Source organism: Candoia aspera, chromosome 13 (assembly GCF_035149785.1).
Source record: "Candoia aspera isolate rCanAsp1 chromosome 13, rCanAsp1.hap2, whole genome shotgun sequence".
Classification (NCBI taxonomy): Eukaryota; Metazoa; Chordata; class Lepidosauria; order Squamata; family Boidae; genus Candoia; species Candoia aspera.
The window spans coordinates 414,929-433,379 of NC_086165.1; the positions used below are offsets into that span (position 1 = coordinate 414,929).

At 45.1% G+C, this 18,451-nt stretch overlaps 1 protein-coding gene across 6 annotated transcripts in view; it reads left to right on the plus strand.

Annotated features, from left to right (window-relative positions):
- Window positions 1–18,451, plus strand: part of TCF12 (transcription factor 12) — a 108,413-nt gene that overhangs the window by 87,766 nt on the left and 2,196 nt on the right. For 3 of the 6 annotated variants that reach the window (XM_063314503.1, XM_063314498.1, XM_063314502.1), the window contains 9 exons: window positions 926–990; window positions 5,272–5,350; window positions 7,681–7,754; window positions 9,108–9,179; window positions 10,137–10,343; window positions 13,569–13,683; window positions 14,652–14,823; window positions 15,658–15,890; window positions 17,743–17,896. In XM_063314503.1, the coding sequence (XP_063170573.1) occupies window positions 926–990; window positions 5,272–5,350; window positions 7,681–7,754; window positions 9,108–9,179; window positions 10,137–10,343; window positions 13,569–13,683; window positions 14,652–14,823; window positions 15,658–15,890; window positions 17,743–17,885 (1,160 nt within the window). In that variant the 3' untranslated portion in view covers window positions 17,886–17,896. The remainder of the gene's footprint in view (window positions 1–925; window positions 991–5,271; window positions 5,351–7,680; window positions 7,755–9,107; window positions 9,180–10,136; window positions 10,344–13,568; window positions 13,684–14,651; window positions 14,824–15,657; window positions 15,891–17,742; window positions 17,897–18,451) is intronic. The other 3 variants (XM_063314499.1, XM_063314501.1, XM_063314500.1) reach the window with 3 other exon arrangements.

An 18,451-nucleotide genomic window follows, 5' to 3' on the forward strand; every position in this document is an offset into this window, starting at 1 on the left:
AGAACGCCTCAAGGTCTTACCCCTTCCAGGCCAGGGGTAAGACTTCTCTAAAGGACATCCAAGTCCATTCCTCATAACATGTAGCCATTTTAGTTACTCTGCCAGGGAAATTCAGAATGTTTTAGATTTGGGTCTCCTGCATTGATTGGGGATTGGAGTAAATGGGCTGTAAGGCCTCTTTGAACTCAACGATCAAGCTTGTAATTGCCTTGACACACTGACATACATTTCTTAAGCATGATAATGCTGCATTTGAAAAGGTTGCAAATGAGTGTACATAAGACCTGTCTTAGAGACACATTGCATTTTAAATCCCAAATACGAATATTGTCTTAGCCCTGTACCACTGGAGAAAAAAAGGTTGGAGTTGCATTTTAATTCTTGATCACAATAAGACTGGGATAGGGCAGTCCGCCTGCCTAACTCCCTAAAATAGAGAGTGATCCATGGCACAGCTCAAAATGGGTTAGAATAGGTGAGAACGCTGGATGTGATCACCCGTCCTTTCAGCAAGTTCTGGGACTTTTGGAACCACTGAATTCCATTAGTCTTAGTACATTGGTCTGAGTAATGTACTGAAGCCAGAAGGGAGAAACACATTTCGTATAAGCTAGTTCAGTGGATTCTTTGGGGCTCTACTGTTGGCTATAGCTTGAGGAAGTTTGCTTTCCAGCAGTCTTTGAAGAAAGCCCCTTCTCTTAGCGTCTTTGCAAACTAGCCTTGCCTGTAACTAAGAGGACGTGCTTTCCCCAAAATGAAGGCCCTGTTGAGAACAGCAATTCACAGGTAAACCCCAGTATCCTTTTTGGTCTCTCTCTCCATCTCCCCCCATTTTGCTCTGGAAGTCATTTAGTCCTGTTAAACGCTGGCACAGTGTTCTCATCGTCTGCACTGCATCAATATTGTGTTGCCTTTTTCTTTATAGTTAATAGAGGGAATCCTGCTGGAAGTTCACAGACGGGGGATGCCCTTGGAAAAGCTTTGGCCTCTGTAAGTAACTGTGTGTGGAACAATCAGACGAATCACGCAAATTCCACATACAAATTCTTGCCCTTCTGATTGCCCCAAGCAGATATCAGTGAACAAGTAGAGAACTTGTACACAGTTGTCTGTGGCAAGGCACCCCTGTGTGATTTGGATTTGAGAGTGACATTTACTGTGTAAACAAACGGGATCCATGGAATTCATGATCAATGTTCAAAAGTTCATTCACACATAAAGCTCTGATCAGGTACATAGCAGCAAAACTCACCTTCTTGGAACAGAGAGGTTCCTAGTTCAGTTAAAAAAGTCTTAAGATCCTGAAGTAGCAGGTGTTCTCTCTCCCCCCCCCCCGACACAGGTGTAGGCAGATGGGGGCATACCCACCCAGAGTAACAGAAAACAAGATGTGAGACCCAAAGCAAAAGACAAATTGATTAATTATGTACAGTAAAATTGCATGGCTGAAGGCTGTGGATTTCCAAAGACTGTCCGGAGACCTCTTCAGTTCAGGGTTGTTTCTTAAGTGCCGTTTATATTTTAAGCCATGACCCTTGAAAAAATTCCACTCTAGATCTACAACTGGTAGCGGCTGGTAAAATGGAGTAGCGTAGCTCACGGGGAAACTGTTCATTGTCCAGAGGTTAAGAAAATCCTTTGTAGTCGCAAAATTTTTGTTTTTGTACATGTAAGTGTAAGATAGGTAGGTAGGTAGATAAGAGAGATTTCAGCTGTGTATTTCCCAGTGTTTGCTAGGAGGATGCAATTCATTAGGGTAAATAAGGCTCTTTTTACAATTGTTGGCAGTCCCCAGCTACATTCATCATGAGAAATACACTGTGCGATGAACTGCATGGAATTTGCTTTAGTTGAGTGTTTCAGCTACCTTGCCTGTAGCAGCTCTGCACTAAAGTTTCCTTGGCAAAGTCATTTTAACAAAGCTTCCTCCTCAGGTTGGCTCGCTCAACACTGGAGTCAATTTTATTAGATGGTCTTTTTCAGAAAGAGGAGGGAGGGAGGGTTCTTAAATTCTTAATCCCTCTCCCTGAGTGACTGTTAAGATTTGCCAACTAGTTACTCAGAGAAAGGGCAGACCCTCTTGGAAAAGTTGCTAATCTATAACACTGACTACAACCATTGTTTAGTAAGAGTCCAGTATGAATGGGAACAAGAAGTTGGGGGGCAGAAGGGGGGAGTTAGGGTAGTGGCAAAATTAGTTGTAGATATCTTGTGTGCTGTAAACCAGGCAGGTTTACCTAACTGGCAGAAAGATTCATGGCTGTGATAATGAAGTCCTTCACCTTCTCAGTTGCTGCTTGACATGAGTAAGCAAATCAGATCATAAATATTCCATCTTGGCTGATAGAGACAGCCCATCTGCCTCATCAGCTCTTGCTGTAGCCAGCACCCAAGCAATCCTGAGCTTTCACCCAGGTGGTCTGCTTGTTCCTAACCTGGAGATACGCATATGCCGCTCTCAGCTGCATTTGAGGAAAGAGGTATATGACTGAAGGAATCCCGTTACTTTTGTTCTCTTGCTCTTAACTTTTCTGAAGTAGTAACTAAACCATCCTGAGATTGCAAAAATTCTGCCTTTCCCTTCCTTTTAAACGTTGCCATTAATAGCAAAAATAAGATTGGGTCTGGTCTGGTGTTTTTTCAAAAAAGGCTTTCACGTGTGAAACAGTGTGAAACCTTGTGAAATAACAGGATACAACATTTGTTTCTGTGTCTAAATATTAAAGACCTTACAAAATACTGCATGGTTAAAGAAGAAAGGTCAGATAATACGTTTGCAAAGGTCCTTTTATTTTAGATTTAAGCCAGGATAATTGCAGTCTTAATCTTAGAGCAGGAAAGAAAGAGAATTGTACACGAAAGTATTTACACAAAGCTTTCAAAACCCAATGGATTATACATTGGTTTGGGTAATGAACGAGTGTAGATAGAAAGCAAAGAAAATCTGGACATTTCTGCCATTTCCAATGTGTCTCCCTGAACATTTGCCAAACAATAACCCTTAAGATTGTGCCCATAGGGGGTTATATGGTGGGAGAAGCATCTGGTTTATGTCAGTGTTTAATGCCAAATCAAAACACTTGGTCTTTAATTTAAAGAAGATCAAAGCAGGGGGGTTTCAAATGTTGATTATATCAGATCTCTTTGTCAGAACCTCTGTTTTGATTCCTACCTCCAGTCCAGAGAAAGCAGCCTTTGTGCAGCGTAGATAGCTCAGGGGCTCATAGTCCCCGAACAAAAGAGAGGAAAATCTTGGGAAGTTGACTTTTCCAAGTGATTCTTGAATGGCTTTTGTTGCTTGAGGCCCAGTGATATTAGCAAAATGAAATGGGTGCTGCAGTGCCTCAGACCCTGTGTAACAGCTCAGGGCCTGCTGCTGCAGTCTTGGTAAGAAGCTCTCTGAATTGGAGCTGTTCACATTGGAGCCAAGCTGGGCTAAGAGAACGTGATCTTTCATTTGTTGCAAGAAAATGAGCCCTGGAGCCTCCTGGGAGGCCTTAGGTGGTGCCTTCTGCCTTGGGTCATCATGAGCAAAGGCAGTCCTCCTGTATGAGAAATAGCCTCTTTAAATAATGTACTATGTTTAGGGTTTGTGCAAGAGGCTGTTTTTAAGAAGCTTTGTAAATTAGGGAAACAAATTTATGTGATACTAGACACCCTGTGCCCATTGGGTCATCCTTTGGGAGACAGACAGTGCAGTCTGATGTGATCAGAATGAACATTAAATTTTAGGCTGGCCATTATTTTTTTTTACCCCAATGTTGGACGGTCCCATGATCATCTTGGAAGAGTATATATTATAAATAGAAAAATGGCAAACAAACTTCAAGAATAAGTCAGTATTTTCTTACCTAAACAGATCAACAGACTGAGCATGGGCGGGCAAAAAAGCAGTGGGAGTGGGAGCGACTTCCAACTTCCTGTTGGCTTCCCCATTGACTTTGCTTGTGGGAGGCTGGCAGGCAGCACTGGAAATCTTGATCACATGACTGTGAGGGTGCTGCAACAGTCACAACTTTGCAAATAAAACTTGTCTGAATGTTGTGGAAATTTCAATTCCGCAGGAGTAATGGGTCCTGGAATTTTTATGCATTCTTCAAGTTAGCAGATTTTAGGTACCTTGATTCAAAAATCATTGTGGTATAATGCACCGTTTGGGCTAACGTGAGGGTACAAACAGAAACAGATAAGCACAATGAGAGTTTTAGTAGTATATAGATTCTTTCACTGTTGTGAGCCACCCAGAGTCGTTGAGAGTTGGGCGGCATACAAGTTTATAATTATTATTATTATCCACCAGAAACATCTGGTTAAATATGAACAGAGGTGCTCTGGATGTTGGCTTAAAAACTTTAAAACATAGATAAAGCCAGTGGTTAGGAGATACAGCTACCTCCAAGAAGATTAATAATCATTTTCTAACCCTGGAAATTAAAATTACCTTGCCCCCTACCACCATCATCCCCTTGCACATTCCTTCCTCTTCCTCATTACAGGAGAAGGGCAGGGAGAAATTTGCAAGCTTTTGTTTCTGGTGTTAATTAGCTGCAGGTAGCTGTATTCTCCAGTCTTGGACAAATTCAGTCTTAACTATGGATAATGGAAACAAGCGGACTTCATTTATGAAGCTAGCTTTTCTATACTAATTAATGGTGATTTAGGACTTGTATGAGACATTAACTTGTGATTAATTGAAATGAATCCCTCCTATGGCCAAGTAAGGAAAGGGAAAGTATCATTGGTAACACCCTATCCCATTTTAGGAGGTCTGAACAGAACCATTGTACTTTTAATCTACCTGTCAGGGTTTATTTTGCTTTCATATCTTCCTTTGCTTTTGCATATGACAATCAATATGTAGGTCTGTTCTTCCATGTAGAAAGAAGTATATTTGCACGGCAAGCGATAAAAGTATTTTGCAGGGTTCTATAGCCTCTGAGAACTTTGCCTTTTTAAAGTGAAATGCACAGATTTATCCTGGGAGTTGCTAAATCTTCCATATTTTGTTCCTGGTCAGGTGTGCATTTATTTAAGGATAATAGTAGCAATGGAAACTATTATACAAGAGCTATGGAGACTGCATTTGGGGGGAGAATCACAATGAATTACAGTTATATTAATAAAACATTCGAAGTTACAAGGTTGAATATTTCTAAACATTTTATTTTTTCAATTGCTGTTCAGCTGAATTTTTCTTAAGTGTGTATAGTTTCTAGCATACCAAATAGTTCAAATGGCTACATTTAGACTGTGTTCTTTCTTTTCTTCCAGATTTATTCTCCTGAGCACACTAGCAGTAGTTTTCCTTCAAATCCCTCAACACCTGTTGGATCACCATCATCTCTCACAGGTAGTTTGCCAAGATTATGTGTATTCTTCTATATTTTTTCTTAACACCAATCCTAAGAACAGATTTATGTGCATTTCTGAAGGTAACATGGTGTTTGTTTGTTTGCTCCTTGATTGACTGATTATCTTTCTAGAGCCACCCAACTGCAGAACAAATGAAAAAAGAGAGAAACCTCACAGCAGCGAGAAAGATGATAGTCGCCCTGAGGGAACAATAGAAACCCCCTTTCCCATACAGTGCCCAACCTCAAGTGGCTTGATAACCCCCCCAGGCCCAGCATGGGGAGGAGCCCATTTTCTTCAAGACTTGCTCAAGGAAGGCAGGGTTGGGTCTGTCTGGATCTTGCGTGGGGTGGTGGTGGTGGTTCCAGAGGGCAGGTGCTGCCACAGAGAAGCAGGTGACCCAATGGGATACTCTGCCAAATTTCTTTCAAACCAACAGAATGGTTCCTGTGCTGCGCTGTCAGGCCCAGACATCTGCAATTCCCTGCCTGCCCACCCATGGCCTTCCTTTGATGTTTGGGACTCCCATCCATGTGGAGCAGGTTCCTTAATGCTGTAAGCTCAGGGTGCTGAAACGTGCAGGACTGTGGCTTTGTGTTACTTCTCAATAGCTGAAATGTATTAGTTCTAGATTCTGTGCTGCTTCAGAGTCATATTCCTTTCTGTGTGGTTTGCCCTTTCCTGAGTCTCTCCCGGAGGGCACTCCTGCACCTCTGAAGCCTGTAGCCAGAGCAGACTCCATTGGGGCTGCTGCAGAGGGAAGGCCTCTCCTTTCACTCAGGAGGAGGCTGAGGATGAGCAGATGGTTGTGGCCCCATTTCTTCTGGCTGTGCTGCAATGCCCAGTAATGCGCACCGGCGGTTAGAAGGCAAGAACATGGCCCTAACGTCCTTTTCTCTGGCCCCAACAGTCAGTAAATCGTACGCAGGGGAATGCCGGAGGCAAGGACAGTTTAGTGACTTCAACATACTGGAACAGCTGGAAAAGAGAGGAACAAGGAACTGACCTTATAGCTGAGTCTTCATGAAGCGGTTTGGATAATATATGCAGGTACTTCAAAGACCTGCCAAGGACCGTAGCAGCCCTCTTGGCTTAGGAGAACTAAGGTTGTTGTTAAGTTTGGGTGACTTTATAGTAAGGCTAGCATCTGGGTTCAGAGGATTTAAGGAAGACGTTAGATTAGCCCTATGCAAAGACAGTGGAGTTGCTCCTAATAATGTTTAAAAAGCGGGCCCTGACCTTGGGTCTTTATTTGGAAAGGTATTTATATTTCTTAGGCTAATCTTTTCTGGAAAGGAAAGGAGACCTGGAATGGCAACATTCTTGGCCTCAGATGCTTTTTCGAAATCTTGTAAGAACTGGTTTTCTAGCGTAGAGATGCGCTCTGGTGGCTGTGTCGTTCTTAGCAGGGACTGCTGCTTCCATGGACATGTGGGTCTCAGCTCTCTAGTAAACGTCAAACAGCTGTTGAGCACACGCAGAGGACTTATGAATGCCCCACTGACCAGAATTTGTTATTTAACAAGGAATTGGTGTTAAGGACTGAACAGTGTCACTTTTAAAGCATGTAGCTTGTGTGATACGTTTTAGAGACACATTTACAAATGCCTCTGCACCTCGTTTTCCAATATGTGAAATATCTACACAGCCAGATTGCTGTTAAACCTGGCAGCTGTCCTGATCTGGAGCAAGTTTCTCAGTAACGTGAAGAGAAGGCAATAGAGCCACCTGATCCCCTCCACTGGCCTATTTCCCCCAAAGGCTACCAGCCAGGTGTCCTTGTCCTTCTGCGCAGGATGTTTGGACAGGAAAAAAAACCTCCTGCTGCTGCTGCTGCTGCTGCTGCTGCTGCTGCTGCTGCTCGGAGGGCCCGAGTGCCTGTGCCTGGGTGGACGCTGGAAGCAAAGTTGTCCCTGCAAAACACCTCCAGGCCATGAAGATATCTCCTTGGTGCGTCACGCCTTGAGGAGAAGGGAGTTCTTTTCCAGGGGAGGAATCATTGGCAAATGTTAGTGGTATTTCCCTAGGAGAACTTACGACAACTATTGCAAACACAAACCAACAACTCGATACTGCACTGTTGAGGTGCTCCCATTTCAGACATTGGGAGCTGGTCATTCCATTTCTGGGGCGCTTATCCCCGCCCCCACCCACCCCCAGTTGTCAGTCAGCATTCTGGGCTTGATCCTTGCTGGGCTCCACAAAGAAACTCATTCCAAATTGCATATAAAAATAAGAGAAAGTCCTTTATGAGCCAGTAAGAGATTGGCAGCGGTATGGCCAGTTTCTCCTGCGCATGCCATGTTTCAACCATGTTGATTTTGACAGGTGCTGGTCATTGGTCAAGAACTGGAGGACAAACCCCTTCGTCTCCAAGCTATGAAAATTCTTTACACTCCTTGGTAAGGATCACTGGGCAACTCAGTCGCCACACAATGGCTTTCCGGTTTTGTTGAGTAAAGCGATTAGGAGGGATGTGATCCTGAATGGCTGTCTTCCCAAGAGCAGGGCCAAACCAGCAGGCTGGGTCTCTCACCATCTCTTCCTTGAGCTTCAGACATTGAGGCTGAAAACAGATGATTGGATTGTGCTTTTAAAAAAAAAGTTCTTCCTTTTTATAAGCCACCAGCTAGTTCTGAGGATGATAGCTGCAAGAAAAGAACTTGGGGAAAATATTTCATTATTTTTTTTTGTCTTATGCTTTTTATAATCCCTTGGAGGGATCTTTTTTTACCATAATGTAACAGATTTTTATTAAAAGAAACCTTGCTCATACACTTACTTCCTCAAACAAAACCAAGATGTTTATTTTTGTGTAAGTTGTCTTTCAAAACCATTTTTCCCAGGAAAGCTTACCCTGCATTAAAATCATGGTTCCTTTAAAAAAAAACCCCGAAGCAGTGGTTAAAACTGCAATATAAAAACAAGAGAAGCTTTGCCTTTGAGAGGTGTGGAGTTCCTACATTGATTTGAAAAATGGTATAAAGTGGCTTTTTTTCCTGCTTGCAACTTACATTACTACATTAGCTTCTATTTTTTTTATGGGCCATCGGTCTCAAAAGATATTGTAGAATTTGGAAATATGCCCAAAAGACAATCAGTGTAACTAGAGGGGGGGCACCATTTTGGGCTCTCCAGCACAGAAAAATTATGGGTAAAGGGAAAGAAGTGTACAGAAGGAAATGGGATGTGTGTGATCGCCATCAACCTAAAAGGTGTTCAGTGAAATCCACGGCAGATAAAACTAGAATGGTTGCTCCAGATAGCTGTGTGCCATCCCTGGGCTCAGAGGACTTGGCTGTGGAGAATGAAAGGAAAGTACCAGTCTGCGTCCCTGATCTTCCCTAAATGCCTTGTTTGTGTGCTGCCTAAAGATGTGAGTAGGTATTACTGTAGATAGCTGCCCCAGTCAAGTGCAGCTGTCAGGCTAGTACTAGGTGTGGAAGCAAAAAATAATGTGTACATATTGATAAAGCTTTTTGCGTCTTTTTAAGATCTCCCAAGGTAACGTTTTTCTCATGCAGCTAACAAATACAGTAATTTGGTTACTGCCATCCATTGCAAATGTACATAAGCAGTCTGTAGAGATTGCTGTAGTGTACAGCATTTTATCCCCTCATTTCTGAGTTTAATTAAATCTTCATGGAATTAACTTAACTAACCACTGAGGCTGACATGCGCACCAGCTGTTGACCTCACCTCTTTATTGTTACTTAACTTGTGCTTTGCTTTCTGTTCTGTCTTGACTTTGCCAGAAAAATCGAGTTGAGCAACAACTTCACGAGCATTTGCAAGATGCTATGTCCTTCTTAAAGGATGTCTGTGAGGTACTATTTCTCTTTAGAGAGTGCCTTGTTTTTTTTTTTTTCCAGTTAACTCTACTTACAGATTTTTAAAAGTAACAGCCCACTCCATTTAATATGACACAGCTGATGCATCTCTTCCTTCCATCAGTTTGTCTTTTCAACTTGTGGAAAGGCTTTAAGTTTGAATGAGCTTTTGCATACTTTATTTCAATCATCAGTAAATGTAGTAGATAAACGCTGGCATGAAATCAGGAAAATCTGGTTCAGGAGGTTAGTCCTAAAAGCAAACTGCTCTGTCTTGACCCTTCTTCCTGCATTTTGCATAATGGCAGTAATGCTCAAATCCCATTCTAAACTCTTTGGGAAGAGAGCAAGATCCAAATGAGGAAGCCCACTGTGGAAGATGTGCCCAGCTTATGCCTACCATGCTTATTCACAGCAGCGTCTTTCTGTTGGGGCAGATAAGGGCCAGAGAGGCCTGGCGCTGCTCTCGGGAACGGCTGAGGAAGAGTAAATGGGCCCGGGGAGGAGGGGCACTTTGGGTGGAGAGGAAGAGCTCTCAGGTGCGGTGAAACCCTGATCTGGTTTTTAATCTTGATCTCCTCTGTTCGTTGGCTATTCATGCTTGCTGTCATTCGTTGCCTAGAAAACAGCCATCTTGCCCAAACTGTCAAATTAGGCCACCGTTTTTCCTTTTTAATCCACATTGAGAGTTTTGCTTTTTTGCTCCCCCCCTTTCCTTTAAGCTTTATTCTAGAATACTAAACAACGTTAGTTTTGTAATTCACTTCTCTTCTGTTTTGGAGGCAGAAGCGTTACGCTCTTGAATAATTGCTGATTGTGCTTCCAGCTGCTTTGGAAGCCCCTTTGATACTGCTCGCTGCCTTTCCCATTTCCTGTTGTAGAATGGTTGAGAATAGGATGGAATAAAGAGCTGTGTGCAATAAATGACCTTTGTGCCATCCTAAATCCCAACAGCAGTCCCGAATGGAAGATCGCTTGGACAGACTCGATGATGCCATCAACGTGCTGAGAAATCACGCTGTGGGGCCTTCAACGAGCCTGGTGGGTGCCCACGGAGAGGTGGAGGGCTTACTGGGGCCCTCCCACAACAGGCCTGTGAGCGTTTTGAGTGCCACTTACGGCACGCCCAGCCTTGTCACAGCCAGCAGACAAGGTTCGATGGTGAGGTTCACATCTTTCCTTATTAGCCAAACTCATCTCCTTTCCTTTTTCCTTGTTTTCCTTATTTCAGTAGAACTGGTGTGTGAATGCTTGAGGCTGATCAGTAGTGGTCATTATTCAGGTGCCAAGTTGATCAAGAAATGGAGGAGGAGACGTGGTTTTAACAAGAATAAGTGTAGAGAAGGGCAGACCTGAAATTGTTGGCCAGGCGAACACTCCACAGATTCCAGGTGTATCCTTATTTATTTATAGCCGCCCAACCCAAGGTATCTCTGGGCAGCAGACCAGTCCCCTCTACAAGAAAACTTCCCTGCCTGGAACCCATTAGCAGCTGGGCATTTCATAATGAAGGCAGGATTCCACCTCAGTTTACCTCCTCCATCCAGTAGCACTAGTCACTAAGCACAGCTTGATTATTGAAGGGGATGTAATACAGCAGTCAGGATGGCTTCACTTTTTTCCATTTGTACATCAAAATTCCATTCATATTCATTCTGGTAAGCATTGGTGGCTTACTCATGTATTTTGCTATAGAAAGAAGCTGCAATGAAGCAAACAACTTAATGTGTCCACATGCACAGAAGTTGAAAACTTTACGGTGGAAAAACAAGCTTTCCTTGGGGGGAGGGCAGAATTCAGCTCAGATTTGCGTGCAGGATAACATCTATTCTAATACGATTCTCGGTATATTTTCTTCTGAATTCCATTCCCCTGCAGTTATTCTGAGTCTTTGTTGTCAACCCTCAGTACGTTTTGTTTCTTTTGAAGGAATATTGAGGCATACTGGAATGTAGCTGGCTGCAGATGTGTATGGGTGAAGCAGAGTAGCCATCAAATTGAGGAGGAGGGTGGTCAGCAAAGGACAAAAGATCTAGGCCTGATACTCTTTCAGGCGTGTGGTTTGTTGCTCTTGAAAATTGTTTAAAGCATAATATGCCTTTAACCTGATCTCCTCGGTCTAATGCCAGGGCTTATGTTTCCTTTTAGCTTTCATCTAAGTTTTGGAAAGTGTGACTTCATAAAATAAGCATTTGAATCACATCTGGGTGAGGCAGTGATTTATACAAAAACTGCTGGTAAAGCTCAGTTGCCTTGATCATCAGAGGAGCCAACAGGAAAGAGTTAACTTCATTCTTTGAGAAGGCAGGACCACCTGCCCCTCCTCTCAGCTTCTTCAGCCTGGCAAGCTGTCAGTCAGGATAGGCCAGTCCCTAAGCAAGCAAATGGGGGCGGGTAGCAGGATTGGCAAGCTCCAGCCCAAAGCCAGAGAGGAGGGGGGACCCTTGTGACTGAGCACCCCTTCCTTAATCCCCTGTTTTTAGTCCAGCCAGTGACACCTGGCAGAGGGCAATTCCCTCTGTTGGGGTCCCATTCCTTCTCATAACCGGCTTCCTTCTTTTATGCTGTCGCGCCTCCCTTTCTCACTCACACACGCACACACACAGCCCTACCACTCAGCCCTGGCCAGCTGCCTCTAGGACCTGCTCAGGAAGATGTGGGATTTTTCCCCCCAGAGGCCTCATGGGAGAGAGGATCTGGTCTTGGGGGAAGAAGATGCCTCTTCTAACTGGCAGGCTGGGGAGGGGAGGACTTGGAAGTGGGGCCAGGGCTCAGCCCTTTCAGACTGCCCCCTTTATTCACATGGCTGAAGTGCAGTTTGTAGGCAGGAGTTCATCAGGCAGACATCTACCTGCTGGAGGAAGAAACAGGATAAGGGAAACCAATATCCATTGTTGTCATTTGTGTATGTTCCATTGTAGCAGCTTATTTTATTCCTTAGCCAGCATGAAAATTCATTTCCTGCATCTTAACTGGGAGTGGAGGTCTGTTAAATTTTCAGTATTCATTTGGTGAAAAACTTTAGTCTTTCAAGGTCACTTGAAAGTGTATTCTAGTTTACCTTTAGAAATACCTAAACTCCACTAATTAGAGCCAAAAATGAACTAGAGTAACAGAAATGCCCTCAGCCAAAATGGGAAGAAGAGTCCCTGAGCAGCTCCCTTTCTAAACACAGCTAAATCTTTCAGGGAGTTGTTATTGTTGATTTCAGGTGGATTTGTGCCATTTCAGTTGTGCGACTGTAATTAGCATATAAGACTACCATCAAACAGTGTACATGTGGCACGACACAAAGTGGAGAGTCATCTGTCAGAGACGCTGTAGTGGATCCTGCACCAAGCAGGGGGCTGGAATGGAAGAACTCTAAGGTTCCTTGCCATTCTCTGATTCTGTGGTCAGTCAGGCATAAATATTGTAAGATCAGTATCCTAGTCTACGGTACATTCCATGTCATGCTTCTAGGAGGGGCACCGTGGCTCATTCCAGGCGCAGCCTGTCACTCCACTGTCCCACAGGCTCTTTGGAACAGCCGTGTCTTCTCTTCCTCCCCAAACGTCAGCAGCGAGGGTGCCAGTCGTGCTTCTGGGGCGGGGGGCAGCTCCTGCAGGAAGTGCTTGTTCTGACTCCTGAGGTGTAGAGTCTCTCAGCGAGCCCCCTCTGCTGGCACATCTTGAGCAGGAAGGTCTGTTGTAGCTGGCTGACTGGCAGATAACCAGGCCACCCACCAGGCAGGGCTTTAAAGGTGGCCACCGGCACCCTGAAGCGCACCCAGAAACCAACCAGTTGCCAGTGCAGCTCCCGTGCTGGCGTCATGTGGCTGGAGCAGAAAGTCCTGGGTAGTGGGTGGACTGCCGCATTCTGCACTGGCTGTAGTTTTCGGATGGCCTTCAAGGACGTCCACCTCGTGATAGTCCCAATGAGGGCAGGCACGCTCCAACACTTCGTCTGTAGCAGGAATGGCCACGCTCGGGCTTGGCCAGTCATAGCTCTGCAAAAGCCCTCCTGGCCACCATGTCCACCTGCTGTTCCAACCACTCACATGAGTCTCCCTCTCGTAAATAGTTGGGATTCCCTTTAATGGAATCTGTTGGATTTGCTTTATGTGCTGGGACTCTTGTTTAAGGACATTATTATTTTGTTTGGGTGGTATGTCATTTGTAAATACGTTGATGGCAATGCCATTTATTTTGCTTGGTTTGGGCTCCCTAAACCTGCTGATTCAGAAGCCAGTCCCACTGAGTTCCCACAGCTTTCTAATGGCATCTGCATGTGATTCCTGCTGTAGGACTGCAGTCAGCATAGTGGCAAAATCTCCCAGGTTGATTGCACTTGTGACCCCTTTCCCTGGCTGAATGACGATCGGCGTCTGCACTTTCTTTGTCTTAGGTCAGCACTCATCGGGAAGACGGTGTCAGCCTTGGTAGCAACCATTCAGGGTTGTGTAACCCCGTTCCTGCCCAGAGTACAGAACTAAACCATAAAACACAAGACAGCTATAGAGGTGGGTTGAGTCACATTTCAACTAGTTTTTTCTTCAGTCAGGAAATTCAGTGGGAATCTTTGTGAAAGGAGTAACGGCAGTAAGCCCTTTTCATGGGACTACAAAACTCCTCTCCTTGCCAACTAAGAGATTGCTCTCGCTTGCTTATGCGTTGGATAAAGAACTTCTCGCATCCCAGCCACATTTAGCTTAGTGGATCAGCCCAAGTTCTAATATTTCTAGAGAAAGAAAAACTTGTGGCTGTCTTCATTTCCCTCACCATGCATTATTTCATATTCCTCTGTTACCTGTTCCCCCAACACACACGCACACGCACACACCCTTCATATGTTGTCTTTCTGAACTAGGATGTTTTACCTTCCTCATGGAAGAGCTTTTGTTGCCAGCAATCATTTTGGTTGCTCTTTATGGAATCGTAATATTCTTCTTAAGGTGTAGGGACCAGAGCGGTGCAAAGTACTCCAAGTGAGTTGCACCGTACTGTTAGAGCAGGGCGTTGCTCTTCCGGCAGCTTTGTTTCCAGTCCCCTTCCTCCTGAGCCCTGGCACTTGGTATGCACAGAACTGTCTCTCTTGGGAATGGAACCCTCCGGGGTGTTCAGAACGCTCCATTCCTCTATCAGACCAGCTGATGTGGAGACTCCGCAGAGGGCTTGCAATAGCGCTTGGATTCTCATTCCGCTCAGGACATTTCTCGGGTGCAAATTAAAGAAGTCCGCAGCACCCCGAGCCTCCCACCCTCCAGTAATCTGCCTTTTTGCAGTACCTCTTGCCATGACTTTCAAATTGTAACTCTTTAAATGTGTCCTAGCTCTGTTTCATAGGAATTAACCACTTTCTGTTTGCTTTAGATTTTTCCTGAAGTGCCCTCCATTAAGAGGATTAGTAACTGCTTCTTTTATCCATTTCTCTCATCCAGAGGCCACGGTTGTTTTGTTGATTGTTGCGCTTTGTCGGGTTTTCTTGCAGCGCTGTCCGCTGGGCTGCCAACCCCATCAGTAGCATTGGGCCCGGTGGAGATCAAGTCAGAGCACAAGGAGAAAGATGAAAATGCACATGAACCTGCATCCTCTGATGACATGAAATCTGATGATGAGTCTTCCCAAAAGGACATCAAAATCTCCTCAAGAGGCAGGACAAGGTAGCCTCTTTCCCAGCGTCCCATCGTTCAGAAATCAAGCTCTCTGCCTGGATCAGAATACCTCCTGAGTAATAAAACTAGTTTCTTGGTATATGCCAATTGCAGGGATCAGTTGGATCTCGAGGTGAGAGAACATGGAATAGGAAAGGAATCCAGTGAGGAATCCTCTCCATTTCCAAACACATGAGGCTGGCCATCCTCTCGATGGGCAGGAGAGACAGTCTTGATTACCCTTCAGTTGAGGCCTGGGCATCATGGCATGCCCTTCAGGTTGGGAAGCGGGCAGTCTTCTGGGTACAGGCAGTCTGTCGGGGTTGGATGAAGGTCCGGTTTCCTTCTTAGGTAGACCCTACTTCTCCCTGCCTAGCAAAGGACAGGAATACTATAGTCTGTTGCCACTTCTGAAGGCTCTCAGTCCATCTGACGCAGATCACCTTGCTGTCCAAAGAAAGCAGCGCATTCCTTCATCTTAAGAAGCGTGGCTCCCATGGAAATAGCTAGCAAGGCAAGAGGAAACGCCATATTGGCAACCTCACCGTGACCGGAACAGAAGTAGCCAGGTACCTCCCCGTATAGCTGGACAGGCTGTGAGGTTTGTGCCATTCCCCCACGTGTAAGAGAGCAGCCAAAAGGAACCCCCTGGGGAACAAAAGCACAGTGTCTGTGGCGGAACGTATACATTCCGTGGCCCTTGTGCAGACTGAGCATGGAACTGTGTGCTGTTGTGGATGTTGCTTTGAAAAAACCTGCCAGTTGTAGGCAATGGGACAACCTTTGGAAACATGGGAGAATAATGTCTCCCAATGCCTTTCCCTTCTGTTTTTGTCTCAAAAGTAGCACTAATGAAGATGAGGAGTTGAACCCAGAGCAGAAGCTGGAACGGGAGCGGGAACGGCGGATGGCCAACAATGCCCGCGAGCGCTTGCGTGTCCGCGACATCAACGAAGCATTCAAGGAGCTGGGGCGGATGTGTCAGCTTCACCTGAAGAGTGAAAAGCCCCAGACCAAGTTGCTGATCCTTCACCAGGCTGTGGCAGTCATCCTCAGTCTGGAGCAGCAGGTCCGAGGTGAGCTCTGGGGGGCTTAAGGCCCTTCGCCCAGAACTTCAGCCAGGCTCCTGAAGGCAAAAGTGGCTTGCTTTCCATCTCAGGCTGGGTAGGGTTTGTGTTGCCAGGATAGCAGGAAAAAAGGATTCGGTCTGGCCAGACCCATCTTCCTCAAGGGAGGAGGTCTTGGTCCAGACCTCTTCCCTTCAGCTGGTACTTTTTCTTCTCTAGCCCTCCATTTACTTCTTTTCTTGATATCATAATTTGCAAGCTTTTAGGGTGAGTTAGTTATGGTTGTCAGCCCATAGATCTTTGCCTACCCATTAGCATTTGGATGTATGAAGTCCAGCCCTCCTACACCAAGTTAGGGATATCCTCAGACTCGCCAAGCCCAAACTACAAGGAGGGCTGCACGTGCTTTGTTCCAGTTATGGGATTGCATCCTGGTCCTCCTGTGGGTGGAAAACAGCACCAGGATGTTCTGGGGTTAGAGCAGGTTGCTTCCTTCCTACAGCCTTGAGTCTGGCAGCCTCAAGTTCAACAATTGTGCTTTTGTAACTCTTTTCTCTTTCCCAAGATGCTTAATGCTACAAATATTACTCCCAAATGTTCCAACTGTCTGTTATTGCCTGTCCTTGCAAATAGAAATATAAAGGAAAGAAGGGATGAAGTTGAGCATTCATTAGTTCTCTTGGCTCTTTTATGGCCACAGGGAAAACTGACCTGGAATTCATCTTTGCATCTACTGACTGCCTGGGACTCCAAGCCAATCTAGGCTCTCCCCTTCTCAGGCATCGTCAAACTGACCTCTGCACTTCGCCCCCAGAGCCTTGTGTTGGAAACACAGGCATTTTTTTTTAAATTACGTTCTGTCAAGTCCATTTATTGTGATTCTTACAGGATTTGCCTGACTTCCAGGGGTCACCAGCTGCAACTGAAAGTAATCTACAGCAACAAATCCATATTCTGTCCATTTCAGATTTGAACAATCCTTTCCAGAGGTCAGGTGATAAAGCAAGCCCAGTTCTTTAGAATCGCCTCCTCTGGTGGAACTGAAATGACAGTTGACCACTAACAGGCAGGCTTCTTTTATCTCAGAAATGATGGTGCTGACATCGAAGCCTCCCACCTCCTGCTCAAGGGGGGGGGGTGTGTTTCTTCGAGGAGACGAGCTGGACTCACCTGTGGGTCCCATTGTGCGTTCTCTGCTGATGCGTTTCTGGGATGTGTATATAAACGTCCTTGAGATGCTGATGGTGTCAGCAGTAGTATCTTCTCAGGGGCCTGAAGTACTGACATCTCATTCATTTCACTGTTTATGCTAGCGACTTGACCTAATTTTTATTCTCTTTCCCCGCCTCAGGGATCTTGTAAAGTAACAAGAATTGGGAACTGTCTGTGGGGAGGAATACCCTCTCTCCCTGTTTTTCATATCCTTTCTCTTGGAGGATTGGGTGTGATGGCTCCTATCCAAGCCTTGTTCTTCAGCCCCTTGCTTGACCCTCACGGGACTGTCAAGAACCATTTAAGCAGCCCTGCATTCTTTGAAGGGAGGGCAGGTTACAAATGTAATAACTTGTCCTATTGAAAATACACTTTTGAGCAGACTGGCTCCTAGTTTACTACAAGAACAGGTTATACCTCACCAGAAGTTCTAAAGAGCGGAAGCCAGGAGTTCCCATGCACATCTGTATGGGGGAGCAGTTTGCAAAGAGCGTAGATGAGAAGGCGTAACATGCAAGTGCTTTTCTGCAAATCTGCCCCCAAATGTAGAGCCAAGTGCTCAGTTCAGCTCCCTGTCTTCAGTACTAGCAGCAAACAGAGGTATTTCCCATGCATTCCTACAGTCGTTTATTTTTGCCATTGCTTCTAGAGAGGAACCTAAACCCCAAAGCAGCCTGCCTTAAACGAAGGGAAGAGGAAAAAGGTTCTGTTGTATCAGCAGAGCCACCGACCCCCCATCCAGGAAGCCATCCAGCGCTTAGTGAAACTGCCAACCCAATGGGACATATGTGAACATCAACCAGGTGACGTGTTTTATGTCTGCGGTGTGTGTGTGTGTGTGTGTGTGTTGGGCACACAGGATATGGTGAAAAGCAAAGACTCTTCAGTTATGCTATGTGTTGATTTGAGCTGCGGCATCACAAAACCCAGACTTTGTGTTTAAAACACGATGGAGGCCTTTACTGTTTTAGTCCAAGATACCTAGCAAGATTTGTTAAAATCAGTAATCATACTCTACAAAGGGTATGTATTAAAATCTACAAGAACTGAATTTGATCTGTCCATCTGCATCTGCGTTCAGAATGTCCAGGGACTGTTTCTGTTTCTTGCACGAGGGGGGATCTAGGTCAAAGCCACTGTGAGAGACCTAATTTTGTGGGATTCAAAGGAGCCTTGTGTTCAGCCATCATGGCTTGAGGTCACTGTTCTGTCCATTTCTTCTCCTACTTCCCAACTGAATCACAAATGAGCCTGTTCTATTCCTTGGCTTGTTTCTGATTTTTTGCAAACCTGTTTGGCATAGATGCTTGTTTTGCAGCCCAGGATAAAGTAACAGATGCTACTTCAGTCCAGGTCTA